This window comes from Biomphalaria glabrata, chromosome 1 (assembly GCF_947242115.1).
Source record: "Biomphalaria glabrata chromosome 1, xgBioGlab47.1, whole genome shotgun sequence".
NCBI lineage: Eukaryota > Metazoa > Mollusca > Gastropoda > Planorbidae > Biomphalaria > Biomphalaria glabrata.
In genome coordinates this window covers 84,453,940-84,474,860 of record NC_074711.1, presented here as the reverse complement: position 1 = coordinate 84,474,860, position 20,921 = coordinate 84,453,940, and the positions used below count along the sequence as shown (strand labels likewise).

The window sequence follows — 20,921 nt, the reverse complement described above, 5'->3', positions numbered from 1 at the left end:
ACAAAGTTTTTATTTAAAATATATATATATATATATATATATATATATATATATATATATATATATATATATATATAATTTTATATATTGGCTTAAATTGATCAAGAAATCTAAATAATTTTAGATTAGAAAATAGTATTTTTAAAAAAGATAAAAGTTTAATAACATAGATTTTAGATTTCATTTATTATGATTTATTTTACTCAACTAGATTACTAGATCACAGACCTACGTAGATTCGTAGATCTAGATCTATATTAGGTTATCAATGAATGTAATGTAAAATTTAAAAGTTTTCAAAATAAAGATTATTTAGCAAATAACATTTTTTCTGTCCTTTTTGACATTTATTTTATATAAATAAGATGGTTAGATTCTAGATCAATAACTACTAGATCTAGATCTATGACCTAGATATTTATATAGATCCTAGATTCTAGCTCAGAGAATTTGCTGCTGCGTACTTCAGCTTCATAGACAACCAAATTCTTTTAGATTATAACATTTTGTTTGTTTCTGTCGTAGATCTACATGGTTTGCATTTTATCTAATACTTGCAATATTGGACTGTCTATTCAAAATGAGTTTAACTTAAGAATCACGCTTTATTATTTCAAAATATTACGAAGAAATCGCTGTTACAAAACAGTGATCAAAACAGTATTTATCATAATTATTTATGATTTCAATGAGCTATTATCGATAGTAAAAGTAATAACAGATTATTTTTTTTTATTGGCCTCCTTCAGTCGTAGAACGACTATGGTTCATCTCAGAGCACACTTCCTCATGTGGCTGTGGAGCCCTATTTCGGAGAGATACTCCCGTCTACAGATAGCGCAGGTTAAGGTGGCTTTTGCTTCGGTGGTAGAGGAGCTGGCCTTTTTTTCAGATTGTGCGTTTTTCTTCCTGTGCTGAGACCCATGTACTTTCACTGTCCATAGCTTTCTTGGTCACTGTCTCTCTCCATCTGTTGCAGTCTAGAGCTATGTCTTCCCAATTGTCAGTATTGATGTTCACTGATTTGAGGTCACGTTTTATTACATCTATGTAACGGAGGTGGGGGCAAACAGTTTTTCTTGTGCCAGTCGCGAGTTGACCATAGAGGATGACTTTTGGGATGCACTTGTCCTCCATCCGGCGAACATGTCCAAGCCAGCGCAAACGGCGTTGTCTGAGGGCTGTAAAGATGCTGGGAATACCTGATCGCGCAAGGATCTCAGTATTATATTAAACTTTAAACATTATGATTAGAGATTATAATAGATATAGATCTAGATTTTAATATTTTCATAAAGATCATGTAGTCTAGTGTGGTCATCTCATAAATTCTTATGCCTACCATAATATAATGTACATATTATATAATAATTAATAATGTAATTCTTGATGATATTTGTAAAATTGATAATTAAATAGCCTCTAGTCTAATCTATCTATTTTCTATGACTATTGCATTCAGCATTGAGACTGACTGTCTTGAGTCTATTCTGTGTTCACTGATTGAGTCTTAAAGGTCAAGTCTATTCATCCAACTTTATTCAATAAGTATTTTTAAAAAAAAAGAGCATTTCAATATGATAATACACATGTAGATCTAATACACGAATAACTAATTAGTGACTAATAAAACCTACCTAACATTGTTGAAAAGAGAACTTGAAAGAAATGTATATTTAGATATATAGTTTAAGTTTAAACGTATAATTCCAATTCACAGATGAAAGTCCAAGTAACAGAAAAAATAAACTTTATTATCTCAACATCTGTAACACATTTAATAAATCTGCCTTTATTTTGAAAAAATTTAGTTCTTTTTTTCCTAATCCTCACCTACCAAATCAATATTAGGACTTAAATGTAGTGCCATTACACACAGTATATAAAGATTTCTGTTGTATTAGATGTATGTATTAGATGTATATATTCTTTCTAAAAATTAATGCATGATTAGACAAGTCAGACAAAAAAGACATTGAGTAAGGACATTTATCATGGACTGATTTTACTCTTCTAAAAAAGTAATGTAAATGTTTTATAATAACTTTTGTTCATGTTGAAAATATACAGAGGAAACTATATTTTGATGAATGCTGAGCAGAGTTAGTCCACTCATATAATGAGCAGCAGACCAAGGCCAGTCACAGCAACTGTGACCAAACCAAGGTAAGAAAACCTAACAACACATAGCCTTTTACCTGCTGGTTGTAATCAGTTTTTAGCATCCTAGCTTTAAGCTGCAGCTATGATAACGGGCTCAGAATCAATCTTGTCCTTACAGCAGAGCATTGCAGCATTTCCGAAATAGTGGATTGTTGTTCTTGTGGTGTTTGAAAAGTAGTGGCTTGTTGCGGGCCGTCTTCTACACTCAATCTTATTTCCTGTTTAGAATTGCAAAGAGGGAGCCAGTGCAAATTTCATTGGTTTGTTTGACATAGAGTCCTTTTAGTGTAGTTACAGCAGTTTCAAAATCGGAAGAGTTACATATTAGTTCATACACATCATAAGAGATAAAGTTACATAATAGATCAAACTTCTTAACCTCTGCCACTGCTAGTTTTAATGCTAATTTTTCAAAGGTATGAAGCCAGTGCTTCCAGATCGCTTTGAAGATTAGGATCATTAGGATCCACCACCAATTGTTTGTGTTTTAGAAATTGATCCATACTTGAAGCATAATCAATCCACAAGATTCTTTTTGTAATAAATTGTAGTAACCTTATGAAACACTACTGGAAAACATGTCTCTATCATAGGCTTTATTAAACAAAGAATGACAAAACAGTTCATAATAACACAGTACACACACACACAAGCTGACCTGGACACCCAAGCCAGTTTGACACACCAGTACCAATTATTATCATCACAACACGAAGCATAAATACACAACAGCATGTGTGCATATTTCACATAGTATGTTACATCATGTATAGGCACTAATGTTTTGATCTCTTGTTTTGAAATATCCTCACATCTGATCATTTTATTAACAAAAGAAGTAATTTTGTAGAATAATAATCTTATTCATATATTCTCCTATTGAAGTGTAACTCAAGCTTGGACAATTGGAAGGCATCCCTTATTCCCTACCACTTATAATTAAGCAGATTCCACCATATGTTGATTTTTGGGGTAAAAAGACCATTACAACAAAAGACATTATTTCTTAGACAATTAGAAATTGAAACTAGAATTGAAACATTGACTTCTCTACATTTAAAGTTAGAAAATATGTGCCACCAATTAGTCTTTACAAAAAACAACATAAAAAAACATCATTTATCCATAATATTGATAGCCTTTTACAGCATATAAATGTATTTGCATTCTAAGAATATTCATCTCTTTTTTTTTTTTTTTTGTTGAAGATTTAGTTTAAGTTCTTCTAACAATGATGTTATATAATAACTCTGTTTATTGGTACATTTCAGATACTAAGTTTAAAACTTGTTTGTTAAAATGAAATTTGTGCTAAAAGTTAAGTAGTCTGCAAACATTTTAACATTCCCCCAACTTCATTTTTATTTTAGATGGATGCAGACTCCAAGTCCAGATACAATGAGGAAGATTCGCAGAAGATCTGTTGAGTCTTCTGGCTCAACAGCATCATTAACATCTTTACTGGACCATAGTAGTTTTAACAGTGCTTCTGAAGATGAGTTGAAAACTGAAGCAGATGTGCCAAAAATGTTTGACCTTGATACTAAAGATGATGTTTATAATAAAAGAGAGAGAAATTTCATTGATGGAACTTATAGGTACTTTTAGAAAAATTATGCCATGTGTACTTATTAATTAATTTACTTATTAATTTAGAAATTGTAGCTAATTTTTCTAATTATGTGTGTGAAAATTTAAACATTAAATAATTAAATACATTATATAATGAAAAAAAATTAGATCACTTTTTCAAAAATATAACTTACGTTTAAAAAAAAACAACTAAATTTAAAGAGTTATAATTTTTTTTTTAAAGAATTACTTCTGCTACAAAATCCAAATACATAGAAAGTAGGCTTTCTGCTTGGGAACAATGGGTGATTGAAAAAGCCAAAGACGATCAAAGGAAAAAGATGTCTGAGAAGCAGAAAAAAGAAGAAGCGAAAATCGAAAAAGAAAAACTTGAGCAAGAGAAACGCGCAAAGCAAATGAAAGCTCAAGTTGTTCGCCAATCGTGGGTGCAGAAAAAAAATCAAGAAACCGTTTTGAAAAAGAAATTAGAGAAAGAAAAACACAATGACGAACAGAGAAAAAAAAAGGAAACCGAACAACAGATCAAACAAAAAGCAGCTGAAAAATTTGCAGAGTGGCAGGAAATGAAAGCCAAAGAAGAAAAAGAGAAAAGGAAAAAAATCAAAGAAGAAAACCAACGCTTGCAAGAAGAAGAAGCCAAAAGGAAGAAAATGGCAGAGCAAAAATTTCAAGAGTGGCTAAAGAAAGTGCATAAAAGACCAAAGTCAGCCCCAAATAGTTTTGGTTATTTGTCTGGAAAGATGACTGGTAAGTAAACAGATCACAACTTTTTTTTGTTTTGTTTATAACATTGGGGAAACTAAAAACTTAAGCTCAATGCAATTTTCATCATGAGCAAAATACAACCAATAAATGTATAAAAATACTTTATAAAAATAAAGCTTGTAATTGTATCAAGTAGTTTGGATCAGTCATTTAATTCAATTTTTAATAGATGTGGACTGACTCATAAATCTGATCTGTTAGAAATATTTTTACAAATTATTTTTGTTCAGCGCAATGTCATGCTTCATATTTTCATAGCTATCTATCATTAGTTTTAAACTTTTAAGCAACAATCTCATTCTCTACACAAAATATAGAGGGGAATAATTCAACTTATTCTGCCAAATCTGTGATGGGTGGAACCTTGACACTAGACTACTTATACATAAAAAAAAAAAAGGCTTTCACAATTTTCCTAGAAATTTTACAATTTATGTATATCTTTGGGAAAAAAATTATTAGCTATTTAGCTTAACTGTGAAAACTGTAACTAGTAATTTTTCAAAATATATTCATCTTAATAAAATTAAATTTGGCTATTTTGAACAGGGTATTCCTGACTCAACTCAAAAGTTTCTTTGTATTCACAATCCCCACTGATTAACATGCATGGCTAGATTGACACATGAAATGAGTAGGACCTAAATATCTTCTCTTTTGAAGTAGCGATTGTAATATTTGATAAGATATTCAGTCAAGAGTTGAATAAATAGACAGATGCTTATTAACATATTGGGCATCCTCCTATAAAGAAATAAGCTGAACTGTAATAGAAGAACTTGATTGTGCAAGCTCTTTGGAAAGACTCCTGGCAATCGTAAAGAATTACAAGAAATAAATAGAATGAGAAATTATAGACCACCTTCAGCTTCATAAAAGAGGAATTGATTTTTCAAAAAACTATTTTATGTGACTTATTTCTTTTTTTTATTTTTTAAATTCTGATAGTTAAAAAAAAGTGTTTGTCAACTGCGGATAATCTATTAAGAAAATTTGTTACAGTATAGATATTACAGGTATGGGAGAGAAAGGACTACTCTATATTTAAAAATAATTACATTTTTTGTCTTGTTAGGTTATCATGACCGCAGTGCCTATCCCCAACCTTCATTCTTCAACCCGATTCCCTGGCAGCCACCTCCTGTGCCTACATCAACTAGTGCAGAGAAAAACCAGAAGACTAAAGTGAAGCCTTACAAGTGGAACCCTGATAAATACATTTAAGGATCAAGCTTCAGTGAACTAATATTTAAACCAATTAAAAAAAAAATGTCTTTTATTAGTTTAATAATGATGGAAAGTCCAACACAAAATTTGGTGCATTTTTTTTAATTGATCACATGACTATATATTTTTGACAAAATATTTCCTGACTCAGGTACTTTACCAACGTAACATTGAGGTTAGCTTGCAATGACCTTGAAAATGTCCAATATTCCACAGGGTTAATGTCATGCAGTTAAAGACTTCATTGCTTCTTTTTTTTTTTTATTGCAATCCCAAAACTAAATAAAACTTACCTGCAAAGACTTATGTAGCCAGACTAGTCTTCCTAGTCCAGCTCATTCTCTTATTTAGTCTTGTATCTAGTAATTTCAATGAAGATATTATGTTTTAGCGCTTAGTCTCAGAATAGACAGTCTCCAGTTTGTGTGGTAGAGTTTGATATTGTTATAAGGGAATTTATATCAGCTCTTTTGCAAGTATAAAATGGAGGACATTTTGGGTACCTGTTGTCTTGATGCTTTTGTTCAATGTATGCTTATAGTACATATTCAGTTAGCATCACTAGACAGGATGTTAACTAGGCCTCCAACAAAACTTAATATTTTATGACTTAATTGCTATATTGATATCCATGAGTTTGGAGAGGGACTAGTAGTAAAACCAAACTGTAGATTGACTTTAAGTGTTGGTTTGAGTAGTTTTTCAATTTTATGACCTTTTGTTTTTTTAAACAATGATCCTGCCCATTCAATAAGCAACCATTTTTTGTGCTGACTCTGAAAGTTTTTGAGGTGATTTCTTGCAACTGTGATATAAATGTAATACATGTATTTTTGTAACTATTAAGTGTTCATATAAGTGAGATGGCTCACTATTTGACCTGTATTACTTGTAACAAACATATTCCTGCCACTTAATTTCTAATATTATTATTTATGTGTGATAGAAAAGAACAGATTAAATCATTGTTTAAAAGATTAATATCGTTTTTAGCTTCAGGTGAACAGCAATAGTTTTGTGAGAGAGAGTGAGAGAAAAAAAAATTTAGTTGAGAAAGTGCTTTACTTTTTGTATTCCTATATAATGTACTCATTTAATTTTTGGCATATTTTATAGATTTAATACTTATAGTGTACTTTTAAATTTCAAATGTACAAAATGTGAATTCGTGTTGTATAGAATTTGAATTTAATAAGACAAGAAAATAAAGACATAACTTGGATGTTAGTTGTTTATCATTAACAGAGAGAGAGAGAGATCGAGAATCAGAGTAAATAGTAAAACAATTTTTAATTAAAATTTTAAATCTTAAAACAAATTCTTGTGATAAAATCATGAGTGATTTGTTAATAGATATATTCTTTTTTTTTTTTAAACTTAAGTACATCATTAAATTTTTAATTGCACCTGTGAGCAATGTCATGATTATCAGTTGTGCTTTTTGGCTAAATCACAAAAGTTTTACATGTGTATTCACGGTGAAAGTTTAGTGCCACAAATAGATGAAATTTCTTTAACTTTTTTTTTTAGTTATTGGAGATTTTAACGATAAACTCAGCAATGCCAAGAACGCAAAAAAAAAATTGAACCTTAATTTACCAATTAAAAAAAAAGAAAAGAAATTGTGCTACATTGTAAGGTTATTTTATTTAAATGAATGCATTAGGCTATAATTCTAGAATGTACAATTATATATAGGTGTTTTTACAACAGTACTGTCTTTAAAGAGCATTGGCAGTGCTAGAAGGTATAAATGTTCTTTTTATGGCACTTTCATCGAGTGAAAGTTTAGTGCTTCCTCTACATGAAATTCTTTTGTGCTACAAATGGAAAGCTGATTCAATTTGATTCAGCTGAGCTAAAAGTGAATAAAAATTATATATCTTAAACAAAACAAAACAGCTTATGAACACTTCCTTTATTTTGCACTCTCAATGCATCGAAAGCTTAGCTATTTATAATTTTATTTTGCCCTGTCAATGCATCGAAAGCTTAGCTATTTATACTTTTATTTTGCACTCTCAATGCATCGAAAGCCTAGCTATTTATAATTTTATTTTGCACTCTCAATGCATCGAAAGCTTAGCTATTTATAATTTTATTTTGCCCTGTCAATGCATCGAAAGCCTAGCTATTAATAATTTTATTTTGCACTCTCAATGCTTCGAAAGCTTAGCTATTTATAATTTTATTTTGCACTCTCAATGCATCGAAAGCCTATCTATTTATAATTTTCCCGCAATATTTGAAAAATCTTCCTAAAGTGCGATTGTAAGTGTAGAATGTATATTTTCTTGAAAAGACAAATCTTGACCTGAAATGTTTAATAACTCAAAAACAAAAATAGTACATTATAAACAAAAAAATTGTTTTAATAAATGCCTTTGAGATAAGAAAAAAAATAATTTATGAATTCATACAAGATCTGTAACAATAGCCATGATTGACATATCAACAATTTCTCATTCTTAATAGAATTAATGAGCCATTTTTAAATGTACATCCACAGACCTATATATATATTTTATCTAGACTGGACAAGGAGATCTTTTAACACTACAAAAAAATGTCAGGAAAATTTTTTGAAAAGTTGAAACAAGGCGTTGTTTTGTAAAGTAGTTATAAGAAGTACAGTTTTTTTTTCCTCAACCCTAACCTATGTAATATATAGTTTAATGTTTAGATCTAGATCTAGAAATTGAACATTGAAAAAACAGCACTCTTGTCTCACAATTATTATTTTGCAATTTTTAGATACATAATCTAAAAAGATCTAGATAATCAATGTATTTAAATGTACATAAGACTAAAATCTTCAAGATGCTTTAACATTTGTATATATACAGTATATACACATTATATACAAAGAACAAAGTCTTATGTAATTTTCACATAAGTAAAAAAAAAAATTGTGAATTCTTAATAGTTTTTTTTTTTTTAATGGCTAAAATGTGCCACTTAAACTTTGAAAAATAAAAATGGAACACAATAAAAAGTTGAAGAAATGTAAAGTCTAGATATTAATATTGAACTCAAAAGTTGGAAAAGCAGCATTCTGGGGATGCAATAAGTCTACCAGGAAGTACACTGTTCCTGCCATCCCTGGAAACAAAAATTGTGTAATTAGATTTAAAAAAAAAATTCTTTGTTACTTAGGGAAATCACTAAAACTGTAGCAGAGAAATTAACTGTTACGTGTCAATAAGTCAACCACAGCAGACTTAGCTGAACAAGAGAACATAACAATGAAGACATGAGAGGATATTTGAAGCATACTAATTAACATTTAGTGTACAAAAAGGAAAACCAAAGCCTGAGCATCACACCATACACTCAGGAAGCAAGGTCAATTAAAAGAATGATTAACAAAGCAAAAGCTATATGGTACAACAAAAAATGTTTCACACTTCATATGACCAAACTTATAGTTACTGACCTTTGATTATCATTACCAAACCTATAGCAACAGACCTTTGATCTTCTTTACCAAATGTATAGCAACAGACCTTTGATCTTCACTATCCAATTTCTAGATATAGATCTTTTCTATCAAACTGCTAGCTACAGACCTTCAATCTTTGTTTAATAAAATTTAGTAGTACCTGTAAAGTAGAAAACAACTTGCCTTCAAATAATGAGTAAGGTCTATCTGGTTTATGACATCCATGTTTACCATAATCACAACACCATTCAGCAAACTGAAACAAGAAAAATGAAATATTCTCAAGAACTCCATCTGTTGGCAGCCTTAAAAAATCAAATACTAATACACAAATTTTAGGAAATCTCTATTGTGGTCCTTACTTTACAAGCATAGTACAAGTATCTTGGATCTTGTGTAGCCTTGTACAAGAAAAGAAAAGAGTAAGCATTTCCTGCAGTGCCATGGCACAGCCCATAACCTTTATACAGAATGCCCCTCTCCCATGTTACTTTTGCACAATCTTTGGCAGCTTCCAAGTAACGCATATCTTTAAAAATCTGTAGATAGTAAAATAACACTATTTACTATTTCTATGTTTATCAATAGTCAACTTAGACAAAGTCTTTTTAAATCATATTTTTGATACAATTGCTGTTTTGTTTTAAAGCTTTGAATGTTTCTTCAGAAATGAAGATTATAAGGTCCAAATCCAAACCTCCTGCAGGATGGCAGGGGATTGTTTGAACTCCAGACCTTGGATTAGTCTTAAGCTCATACCACAAGACTAGACAGTCACCCGGTGATATGGTTGGCTTACTTATTTGTATAGTGGAATGGTCCATTACAGTAGCATAAATACCAGCAGAGCAGATACAGACATGCTATGGGAACCTGGCACACTAAAAACTTTAATTATATAATTAATAAAGTATTAAACATTTTGATGGTTAGCAATGTTTAAGCTGAAATTAGCTGACAGGTCATAGGCCTTCGATGGGAAGTTTAACGGTCATTCACTAATAAAAATTTAAAAAAAAAATGTATTCAAAGTGTGACAAAATAAAACAATCTAGACCTATTTTTGTTTTGAAAAGTTTCAGCTGTTCCTTCACAAATGAAAAGTTAATACATTCTAGCTCAATTCTCCTGCAACGCGGCCAGGGATAACAAGAGGTTGGGTTGGAACTCAGGAACAGTGTGATGAACAGTCAGAACAACACGAAACTTCAATCATGAATCTCAGGTGGATTTATTCAAACAATATTGTTCCTGTTAATATCTTTTAACACTAAATATAAAGGTTTATGTCTTGTGAGACAATAGGTCAAATTGAATTACACTGCACAGTTTATTTAAACTTTTTACACATGAATAATCTTCAAGAACTATCACTTTTCTTTTTTATTCCTTTAAATCTGCTTTGTGGCCCATACTTTTATAGATGAACCTAAGGGTGCCAGCATAGTTAATAGGATCTCTTTAACATTTCAAAGGTAGTCAATTAATATTTTTAAGCTAGTAAACATAATGACTTCACTTGTATAAGAATTAAATTAGAATCAGATTTATTTCAACAATATTGGAAGTTAAGGCATTCAATCTTCTTCTTTTTTTTACCTTAAAAGCCAAGACTAACATGTACATCCAACCAGGGGCTCCGTGACACCAGTGAACCAATTTGTCCCCACTGGTGCTTTCCAGTGAGGAAGGGCAATTGCCTGAAGCAAATCTCAAAGTCAACATGTAGTCTACGCATGGCTTTACAAATTCTCGTATCTGCTTCTGAACTGACGGATCTGAGACCTGAAGGAATTTGGTGTGTTTGTGTTTTAATACAATAAAAGTAACAATAGTTTTAGAAAAATAAATAAAACGAACTGAAGCGGACATGGATGTTACATACCATAAAGTAATGTAAAATACTATATAGTAATGTAAAATACTATAAAATAAAGTAATGTAAAATACTAAAAAGTAATGTAAAATACTAAAAAGTAATGTAAAAATATTAAAAAGTAATGTAAAATACTATAAGTAATGTAAAATACTATAAAGTAATATAAAATATTAAAAAGTAATGTAAAATACTATAAAGTAATGTAAAATACTATAAAGTAATTTAAAAAATTAAAAAGTAAAACAAAATATGTTCATTCATAATCTATGGCATTTGCATGTAACTTGCTAATTAAATGGGAAAAAAAATAAAAAAGATTTACTGCTGGAGGGTCAAAAAGAATTTTGTGTTCTTTTGTCTTTTTATTTATACGGGTAGCTGATCAAAGCCATGTGTCTCAAATGTCCTGTGTTTTTACTTTAGTCCAGAAGGGATCCTAATATTTATGTCTCTTATATTTTTTCTGTAAAAATGATAATGGAAGCACTAATTCCAAATAAATATTCTATTTTGAAAATACTGGTCATGATGATTTAATATCCTGTGGCATTTTTACATCTTGAGAAGCAATCTTTTACCTTTGCAGATGGAACGACTTTTCCATTGCTGGGGTAAATCCTAAGCAGGAAATTTGAAAGTGTTGGGATGTCATAAATAGCCCCTCTTTCATTCCAACCGGATCCAAAAGGATGGAGTATCATTCCAATTAGTGGTCAGAAGACTGAAAGAGTTTGTCAGAAAGCCTATGGAACTTTCCAAGACCATATTTTACTGTTAGGGTTAAGGCCTTGGCTACTAGAACACACACAAGGCTATTAATCTTCAGTTATAAATTTAATAAACATACATTCATAAAAGAAAGAATTTAATAAAAAAAAAAAGTGGTCTACATGAATGTCCTTTTATTTTTTTCTAAATAGTGAAGTGCCTAAGCCTAATCATGAATCACAATTAATCTTACTTGAAGTAATATGAAAAATATTCCAGCCAAACCATGGGCAGCTCCTAAATAAGCCTTGTCATGCCATTCATACATCAGTGGATGCTTGTAATGTTTTCTCTTGGCCAAGTCTTGTCCAGATACAAGAATAGCATCAACAACCTAGTTTGGAGAATTTGATAAGTTCCTAGTAACTTTGGATATTTGTGTGCATGTTCATTTTATTTTTAATCAGATTGAGTGAATAAAATGTTGAATGGTCCTAAACACATGTACATACATTTTTCACACACTGGAAAACATGATGCAGTACAAGAATCAAAGTACCCCTCTCAGACATTGCGCTTATTAGGGCAGATGATATAAAGATCACCTGCTTCTATGGCCATAGATTGTCAATAAAAAAGTCCTATGTCTGTGAATCCGCATCATGAATCTTGATATCATCTTCATGTATATTATCATAGTTATATTCATGACCAACGGCGGACAATGGTTATGCTTGCCCTGAATGTGGCAAAATATATTTAGCTGGGGGTGCGTAGCCATGGGAAATACTGCATTCCTTATTAATCTTTGGACTCGAAGGCAAGCTTTATTATTATTATTTATGACTCAGTTACATGTGGTATATATCAACATATAGTTACAGTTGAATAAAATGTTATACCTTGACCACCATGTTGTTGTTAATAACTTGAGGTCCCAGATGTTGTTGCAGAAACAATAAAGCAGACAGGTACCCTGCTCGTCCAAATAGAAGCTCATCAGGAATTGAAAAATCATTACAGACTTCTTCACACAGAGCCAGAACTCTAAAAGAGAGAAATTTAATTGAAAAAAAAATATATTATTCATAATTTACTACATTGCAGAGTTAAGTGTTAAGTATTTAAATGTCAAAAAACAAACACAAAAAGCATTTCAACACATGGTCATGGATGCACAGCTTTCTAACACTTTAGTTGCGATGATAAATATAGGTGATTCTTTGAATTCACCTAAACATATCAAAACTTTATAATAAATAAAACCCAGAACAGTAATCCACAAGCTGAAATTTAAAACACTTTGATTAAATAAATCTAACTAGTAAAGTTATAGCTTGAAACCCAATCATTCAATTCCAATGAAACACATTCATCAAACCATATTACAATTACAAATTGGAATGAATGAACCCTGACCCAATGCTGGTTTTCTTTATACGGTCCTCCAGAGTCCAAAGGTTTCTACACACTCAGTGTGAAAGAACTTTCTAAACTTATCTAAGCCATAATAGTCATACCATCATGTAACATATTTCATAATAGTTAAAATTTAAAAATAAACAAAGTTCAAGACTTTCGCTTGTAACAAAGTTAAAGTCTCTAATGAACATAGATGACTAAGTTAGCACATGGATAAGCAGATAGGGTTACCAGATGTCCAGCAAAAGAAGGACATGTCCTCTTATTTTAGTAGGATATGGCAATGAGCTATTGGTTTTCACTGCCCACAGGTTGTGACATTACAGGTCAGGGTTCAGGCCTTCTAACATGATAGGTCTCAATCTGACAGAGTAAGGAACCAATGAGTTTTCAGTTCTAGTCTTAATGGACAGAAATTGCCTTCTAAACATTTTCTGACTTAGCTGAGACATATTTGTCAAAGCAAACAATTCAAATATAAATCTTTACGAAACTCTTGAAAACATTTCATAAAAGTTTAAACCATACAACTCATCTATAACATTATAGTTTGAACAAAAAAAAAAAAGTTCACCAACTTGGCAACATACTCCCCGCTGATTTTTTTTTCCCCGAGTTTGTCGTACACCACGGCTGCTATCGCCAGAGGCCCAGATATTCCACACAACATGGAGGGCTTGGAGCCCTTCAGCCTACCAAGAATAGGCTTCAACCAGTTTAAGGCTTTGTACAAATCTGCCTGATCTTGCACTCCAGGAAAGTTCATATAGAGGTGAAGGTGAAGCAAGGCATGACCTGTATTCATTCAATAGAGTGAGATGTTATATACAATACTAATAATACATTTCATACTTCACATGTTAATAGTTACAGAATCAGCCCTAAGAATAGCAGTGCCCTATGTGCAATGGATGACTCAGGGCTCAGTCTGGGTAAGGATAAGGATAATAAGTCAAAATTAAGATTTTGTATTAGAAAATAAATTCGTCTTAGTATTACATTTTTATTAAATGAAAGTTGACAATGCCATTTATTTTAATATGTATAGGATTGGTGTTTACCATATTAAATGACACCCCAAAATTACATTTTGTCTATTTTTTGTGGAGATTTTTATGAGTTTTCAGAAGATTTTAATAATTTCAGATTTCCATGACTTTTTCATATATTTTGCAATTTCAGGAGATTTCCAGGAGCTCCTGGAAAATCAGGTTTAATTTACAAATTTACACCTAGAATTAGCACCTGAAAGTGTGGGGCCCACTTTGGCCACATAGGCTGCAGTGGCATAAGTCCGGCCTTGAAAAGTTATTATGAATGCTGGTAGATATGCATACATTTCCCTTTTATATAAGTAGTTAAGCAACAAGCCTAGGTTTGACTTTGCTCTGCTAACATTACAAGTTAAAAATGACCACGGAATGTTTCAAAAATACTATAAATAAGATATTACCAGATTCAAAAAGAAGAAAGGAAGAAAGAAGACTTCTGACCTGAAGACCCAGTATAAATTGAATAGTCTTTGCCATCATCCTCAGCCTTTTCATCCAATGTATTAAGAAGTTTTTCTATAGCAGATAGAATTTTGCTTTGAAAGTCTCCTTCAAGCTTAAGGATTAAAGCATTATTTTATTGTAAAAATATGAAAAGAACTACTTAATCTAAATGACAAAATAAATGTAATGTTTATTATAAAACAACGTAAATCTAAAAAAAAACAAACTTTTTTTTTAACAACCTCTCTTACATTGAGTGTCAATTATTTTGAATCAATCATGTAATTCATTTTTAATAGATATCTAGACCAGGGTGGGCAAATTATACAATTATAGCATAGCCTGCTGAGCACATGCTGCCTGCATTTTGTGCTGCCCATGGACAGATATTATATGTATCCACAGATTGTCTATTTAAATGAAAATATACACGTGTTAATTAAAAATAAATAAATTAAAATATATATTAAAATGTTTGAACCTTCAGTTAAAATATTTTTTTTATTTTACATTATTGGTTTTGATGATGAATAAGCTAAAGAAATATATATTCTCTATATAATCCTAAAAAACTTTTAAGTTAATGAAAATTATTCTAATTGGCAATATGTCGAAACATTCAGAATTAGATACAAATTGCATTTTTACTCAACTGAAAATTGCCTTTGCTATGTTTTAAAGTTGTGTAAAAGCGTAATATTTGTATATTTAAGTATTTTTGGATTGGAGATAAACATTTTAAAACAAACTTTTTAATCATGAATGCTTCTAAAAAAATAGAAGATGAATGCCATGTTTTCAACGATGACTGGACGGCTGAAGATTATGATTCAGTGTTTTATGTTTAATTGCAACTTTACTTTTAAGTCTTCTATCTTGAAGGCTTTCTAAATTTAGTGATTTTACTACAGGTGTTACTCTAGTCAAAAGTGAATTTTCTATCTATCGGTCATTCTTTGTCATGAGGCAGTTCACCCTCTGAATTTGGTTGTAACGGACGGTGTGTTGGCCCGTAAAACGTTATTTGTCTGTACCAGTTTCTATGACTTATTATTCAGTTGGATTTTTGGGACCCCTGTTTAGGGTGAGTTATTCGTTTGTGATATCTATTATTGTATGTTGTATGAGGTTGTCACTATTTCTATTTTTAGTGTAGAAGTTGAGAGTATTGTGTTTATTTCGTTTATAGGGTGCCAGTGTTGGAGTTGTGGGCGTCGCTTGCCGTCTCAGAAATACATATTGCAGTTTTTCATTGTCATTGTCAAATTGGCGATTATCTGAGGTCTAACCTTACTATTACCGAGGTTGGCAGTGTTGTGACGCCAGTCGGTCAGAGTCTGGTGGACCATAAAGCCAGGGTGACAAGTTAATAGTAGTAGCAAAGGTGCTTAAATTAATTATTGAATATCTTTATATATACCTATTATATATATATATATCTAATATATATATTGTCTATTTATCATCCTCATTGTACATACACATATATGTTTCATACAATTAAATTCATTTATTTTTGTTGTTATTTAAACTATTCATCTAGTTGGTTACTGTATGTACGACTGTGTGTGAGTGATGTTCTTGTCAGGTTGAACCCCGGGACCTTAATAGTATACAGCTAGTTAAAAACGCAAATAAATCCTAAACCTGACATGGACCTGTAGATGATGATGATGATAGATCTAGACTCTAAATTCAAATTTGTCCTAACATATGGACTGAGGAATGTGCCTTTCTGAGTATTTTATTAGGTTTTTGTTTTTGTATTTGAAGATTATGATTCAGTTTTTTATGTTTAATTGCAACTTTACTTTTAAGTCTTCTATCTTGAAGGCTTTCTAAATTTAGTGATTTTACTACAGGTGTTACTCTAGTCAAAAGTGAATTTTTGATTGTTATGAATCTCACTGCTCTATTTTGTGTCTGTTCCAGTTTCTTAATGTTTTCTTGACTAGAGAAGTCTGAATCTCACTGATCTATTTTATGTCTATTCTAGTTTCTTAATGCTTTCTTTAGTTGTGGGGTCCCTAACAGTGGATGTTTATAATATTCCATTATTGGCCTAACCAAGATTAATAACATTTTATGTTCTCATTTTATTGGTTCTTTTAATGAACTCTAATGCTTTGTTTGATTCTTTAATAGTTTTATCAATATGGGGATTCCATGACAGTTTTTTATTTATTATAACACCTAGGTATTTTGCATTTTTAGTCTGTGTTACTAGTTTACCATGAATAGGATAATTGTTTTTTTTTTGTTTGTTTGTTTTTTTTTGTTACTCTTAATAACTAACATTTTTCTGGGTAGAAAGACATGACCAATTTGATTCCCATTTCTGTAATTCATCTAATTTTCTTTGTAAAATTTCTGTATCTTGTGTTATTTGAAAAATTATAAATTAATTGTTCTACATATTATGCAATCATCTGCAAATAATCTTACTTTTCTATGCATATAATATAATAATCAAATAGTATAATATATTCTTCAATCATTCTAGTTATATACTAATGAAAAAAAATATATTATAGATCTAGATCTAAATAAATCTTAAGTCTAAGATAGAAATAATAGAATCATATATAATTATATGGCTCTGTCTTGGGAGACAATGGATGCACCCAGATGAGTCACTGGCTTTGGTTTCATCTTGAGACGGGGCAGAATCTAAACTGTCTGATCAAGCCCATTCTGGAGCGGCAGAGTTTGCCACAGCTTGTGCATATATACGTATCTGTCCTAGAGCTGGCTGACAGGTGAGCTTTCTTTTTCTTTCTCATGGCTTATGCAGTTTTGTTTTTTTTGCCCTCAGTAAAGTTCATACCAGCACATACAGTCTGTCTCCATGCTGTCTGGTCTTGGGCTATCTCCTCCCACATACTTAAGTTAATGCCTGTGGTTCTCATGTCTTGCTTGCAGACATCTCTTTGGGTTAATCTTGGGCGGCCCTTAGGTCTGACTCCCTTTGCAAGCTCTGGGTATAGGATGTTTTTAGGGATTCTTCCATTTGGCATGCGAGTGACATGTCTGAGCCAGGGTAGTCTTCTCTGTGTTAGAAGAGCATAGATGATGTGCATATTGGCCCATTTCAAAATGCCTGGTTGGAGACATAATCCCCCCAAGAGATAAACATTATGCGTCAAAGGCGGCGTAAGTGGAAGCTATTAAATCTATGCTTTTGACGCATGTAAGTTGCACAGCTCTCACTGCCATAAAGAAGTGTGCTCAGAACACAGGCATTGGAGACTAGGATTTTGGTTGCTGTTGTCAATTTGGTATTTTCTCAACGCACTTGGAGAGTTTTGCCATAGCTGCATAAGGCTTTACTATTCTTTTTGTCAGCTCAGTGTCTAAATTTAGGTTGCTGGCTATTGTTGTTCCCAAGTAGGTGAATGAGATATGAGTGCCATGTCATCGGCAAATAACAGTTTCCTAATCAAGATACGCCATCTCTTCATTTTGGCTTTAAGGCATGCCATGTTAAATAGCTTTCCATCAGATTTACTATGGATATATAGGTCTATTCCATCTTCCAGGGATTTAAAAGCACTGGTGAGTACAACTGAAAATCAGTGAAAAGAAGATGCAGAGGCGAGTAGTCCAAATAGTGTTGATGATAATAGAATATTAACTTAATAAGACATAAAGTTAAGATAATGAATGATACATTGATAGGCTAATAACCATAAAATACTGGAATAGATCTAGAGTAGTTTATGCTATTCGGACACCTATAGGCCAAAATTTCAAAGTTTGACTTTGACAGCGCATTATTTGACTATGCGATGGTTCGACAAAGAAAAGAAAATGACTACTATATCATTATAGTATATGAAGTATCAAAGCTAGTTTCATATTAATATAAGTAAATATCAAAATAAAGATTTAATGACCACAAAAACAGCGAGTTTCCGAATTCATGTAATGTCCGGATTAAATAAACTACTCTTAGCACTCTGTAATTCTACTCTCTAGATCTAGATTTTATCATTTTAGATATCTAATTATCTAATACTATTATTTTATCTCAAATCTAGGCTCTAACTCTAATAAAGTCTAATACTAGAAAAAATAGTAGAATTCTAGATGAGTTGATGTAGATCTAAATTATTCTAAATCTAGTAGATCTAGTAGTAGTAGTAGTAGTTAGTAGTAGTAGTAATCAAGGCTTTTCTAGATCTGCATTAATAATTACTATTAATTTAATTAATCTTATTAGTAAGTAAAAAGTATTAATAGTTACTTTAATACTAGATGTAGATCTAGAGTTATTAGTTATTTATTAAATTATTATTAATTTAGATCTAGATCTATTATAATCTATAATTATAATAGATCTATATAAAAATATTATTTTAATTTACTAATACTTACTAATAGAGTCTAATTAATTTATTTATATATAGTAGAGTCACTATTGCGGAGCAGGCATGTTTGCGGAACAGCTCGTCGAAATTAGTTAAAATCTACTTTATTTTGAAATTTTCTGCTAAACTACTGTAACGGTACTGCGCATGGTCCATTTCTCTACATTTCCAATATAAGGGTTTTCCTTTCACAGCAGAAAATTAATTTTGACTCCAGGTTAAAGTTGACAGGTGTGGAATCGTCCATTATTTTTCATGTACCAGGAGAACTGCATAGGCCATGGCTTAAAACTTTTAAAAAATGATAATGACACATCACCTGCATGATACACATATTTTTCGGTTTATAAATGGATGAGGAAAAACTTCATTTCATAGCTATCTAACAGGAATTCAATTTTAAAAAAATTAGGAGGTGTTTATCCTGTTTTTACCTTTTTAAAGATAGTCACAATTGTGGAACACTATAGATGTTATTTATTTGACCTGCGCATTTACTATCATTTAGCTTAATATTTACATACTGATTTAGATATATCGGAATTTAAATATGAGTTTGTATTAGTATACATAAATTTAAAAACATTTAGAGAATAATATTACATATAAAATATAATTTATGATTACCATACGTCCAGCAAAAAGAAGACAAATCATAATACCATGATATATATATATAATATTAATATAACAAAAAAGAATAAAAGAATAGATGAGAAAAAAAAACTTGTAAGGAAAATCAGGGTAGTGTGACGTCAAATACAATTAAAGAAGAGGTAGAGAATCTAAAAGTGACAATGTGTTGTCTTAAGCTTTAATAAAATAAAATTAATGTAAAGGATAAGGAGTTCAAGTATTAGAGTAATAAAATATATGCTTTATATAGGCTTTGTTCCGACATTTTTACAGTGTTCCGCAATTGTGACTTCTTTAAAAATCCTGTTCCGTAATTGTGACTACCCATAATCCATAAATATCTCAGTCGAATTGATAGTAAAAATTAAATATCTGTTGAAAAACTAAACAAAGCGTCTATTTTTATCAGAAAATGGATGGGCAATGCCTAGATACTTTTAGTTTTTCCATAGTTCTAACCATTACGGAGCAAAAAATTGAAAACTAAAAGTAGCTGCAAACTGTTCCGCAATACAATAGTGACTCTACTCTATTATCTATATTAGATCTAGATATATTCTATATATTATTTATAATTTAGTTTAGTAAATATTTAGATCTACTAACTTCTTTATTTTTGTTAAGTGGAGGCAAAGCATCACTCGTAAAGTCAGGAAAAGTATTCCTAAAAGACCTTTCTTCTTTGGGGCTCGACATCTTTGTAACTGTTTCCATATTATTATTAATCTAGATCTAGATGTATATAACTATATAGAGATCTAGTATATATTATTTATAATTTAGTTTAGTAAATATTTAGATCTACTAACTTCTTTATTTTTGTTAAGTGGAGGCAAAGCATCACTAGTAAAGTCAGGAAAAGTATTCCTAAAAGACCTTTCTTCTTTGGGGCTCGACATCTTTGTAACTGTTTCCATATTAATCTAGATCTAGATGTATAGATCGAGTAGATCCAGTAAAAACAACCCTGTCGTAATCAACTGTTTACCCTAACACTCCTTTTTCCTTTGATATGTACTGTACCTCTAGCACTAATCTATAAAAATTGTGATGATAGTCTCCATATATAAACTTACATCTATCGAACACCTTCGTTTTAAGGTACTTATCGAACACCCCATTGTATTTTGTAAAATTCTCCTTTATTTCGATGATTATGACAAAACTAGTCCATTCATATTGTGCATCGTCCATTTCTTTATAGTTAAGTTATATTTAGT

At 31.0% G+C, this 20,921-nt stretch overlaps 2 protein-coding genes across 4 annotated transcripts; one reads left to right on the top strand and one right to left on the bottom strand.

Moving 5' to 3' along the window:
- Positions 1-431: 431 nt before the first annotated feature.
- LOC106064174 (coiled-coil domain-containing protein 34-like) lies at positions 432-6,970 on the top strand. Of its 2 annotated transcripts, none has more exons than XM_013222677.2 (5): positions 432-534; positions 2,071-2,166; positions 3,534-3,761; positions 3,980-4,503; positions 5,597-6,970. In XM_013222677.2, the coding sequence occupies exons 2-5, from the start codon at positions 2,120-2,122 to the stop codon at positions 5,743-5,745; spliced, it is 948 nt and encodes a 315-aa protein (XP_013078131.2). In that variant the 5' UTR covers positions 432-534; positions 2,071-2,119; the 3' UTR covers positions 5,746-6,970. The 2 variants fall into 2 exon arrangements, with proteins under 2 accessions (XP_013078131.2, XP_013078132.2); XM_013222678.2 differs by lacking the exon at positions 432-534 and adding an exon at positions 556-711.
- A 1,365-nt stretch (positions 6,971-8,335) lies between these two features.
- On the bottom strand, positions 8,336-20,676 carry LOC106067383 (lanC-like protein 2). 2 transcript variants are annotated; one of them, XM_056018253.1, is made up of 9 exons: positions 20,511-20,676; positions 14,693-14,807; positions 13,778-13,994; positions 12,680-12,824; positions 12,031-12,171; positions 10,790-10,975; positions 9,553-9,729; positions 9,374-9,446; positions 8,336-8,850 (listed from the first exon to the last, which is right to left on the bottom strand). In XM_056018253.1, the coding sequence occupies exons 1-9, from the start codon at positions 20,616-20,618 to the stop codon at positions 8,762-8,764; spliced, it is 1,251 nt and encodes a 416-aa protein (XP_055874228.1). In that variant the 5' UTR covers positions 20,619-20,676; the 3' UTR covers positions 8,336-8,761. The 2 variants fall into 2 exon arrangements, with proteins under 2 accessions (XP_055874228.1, XP_055874229.1); XM_056018254.1 differs by lacking the exon at positions 20,511-20,676 and adding an exon at positions 20,308-20,445.
- Positions 20,677-20,921: the final 245 nt, after the last annotated feature.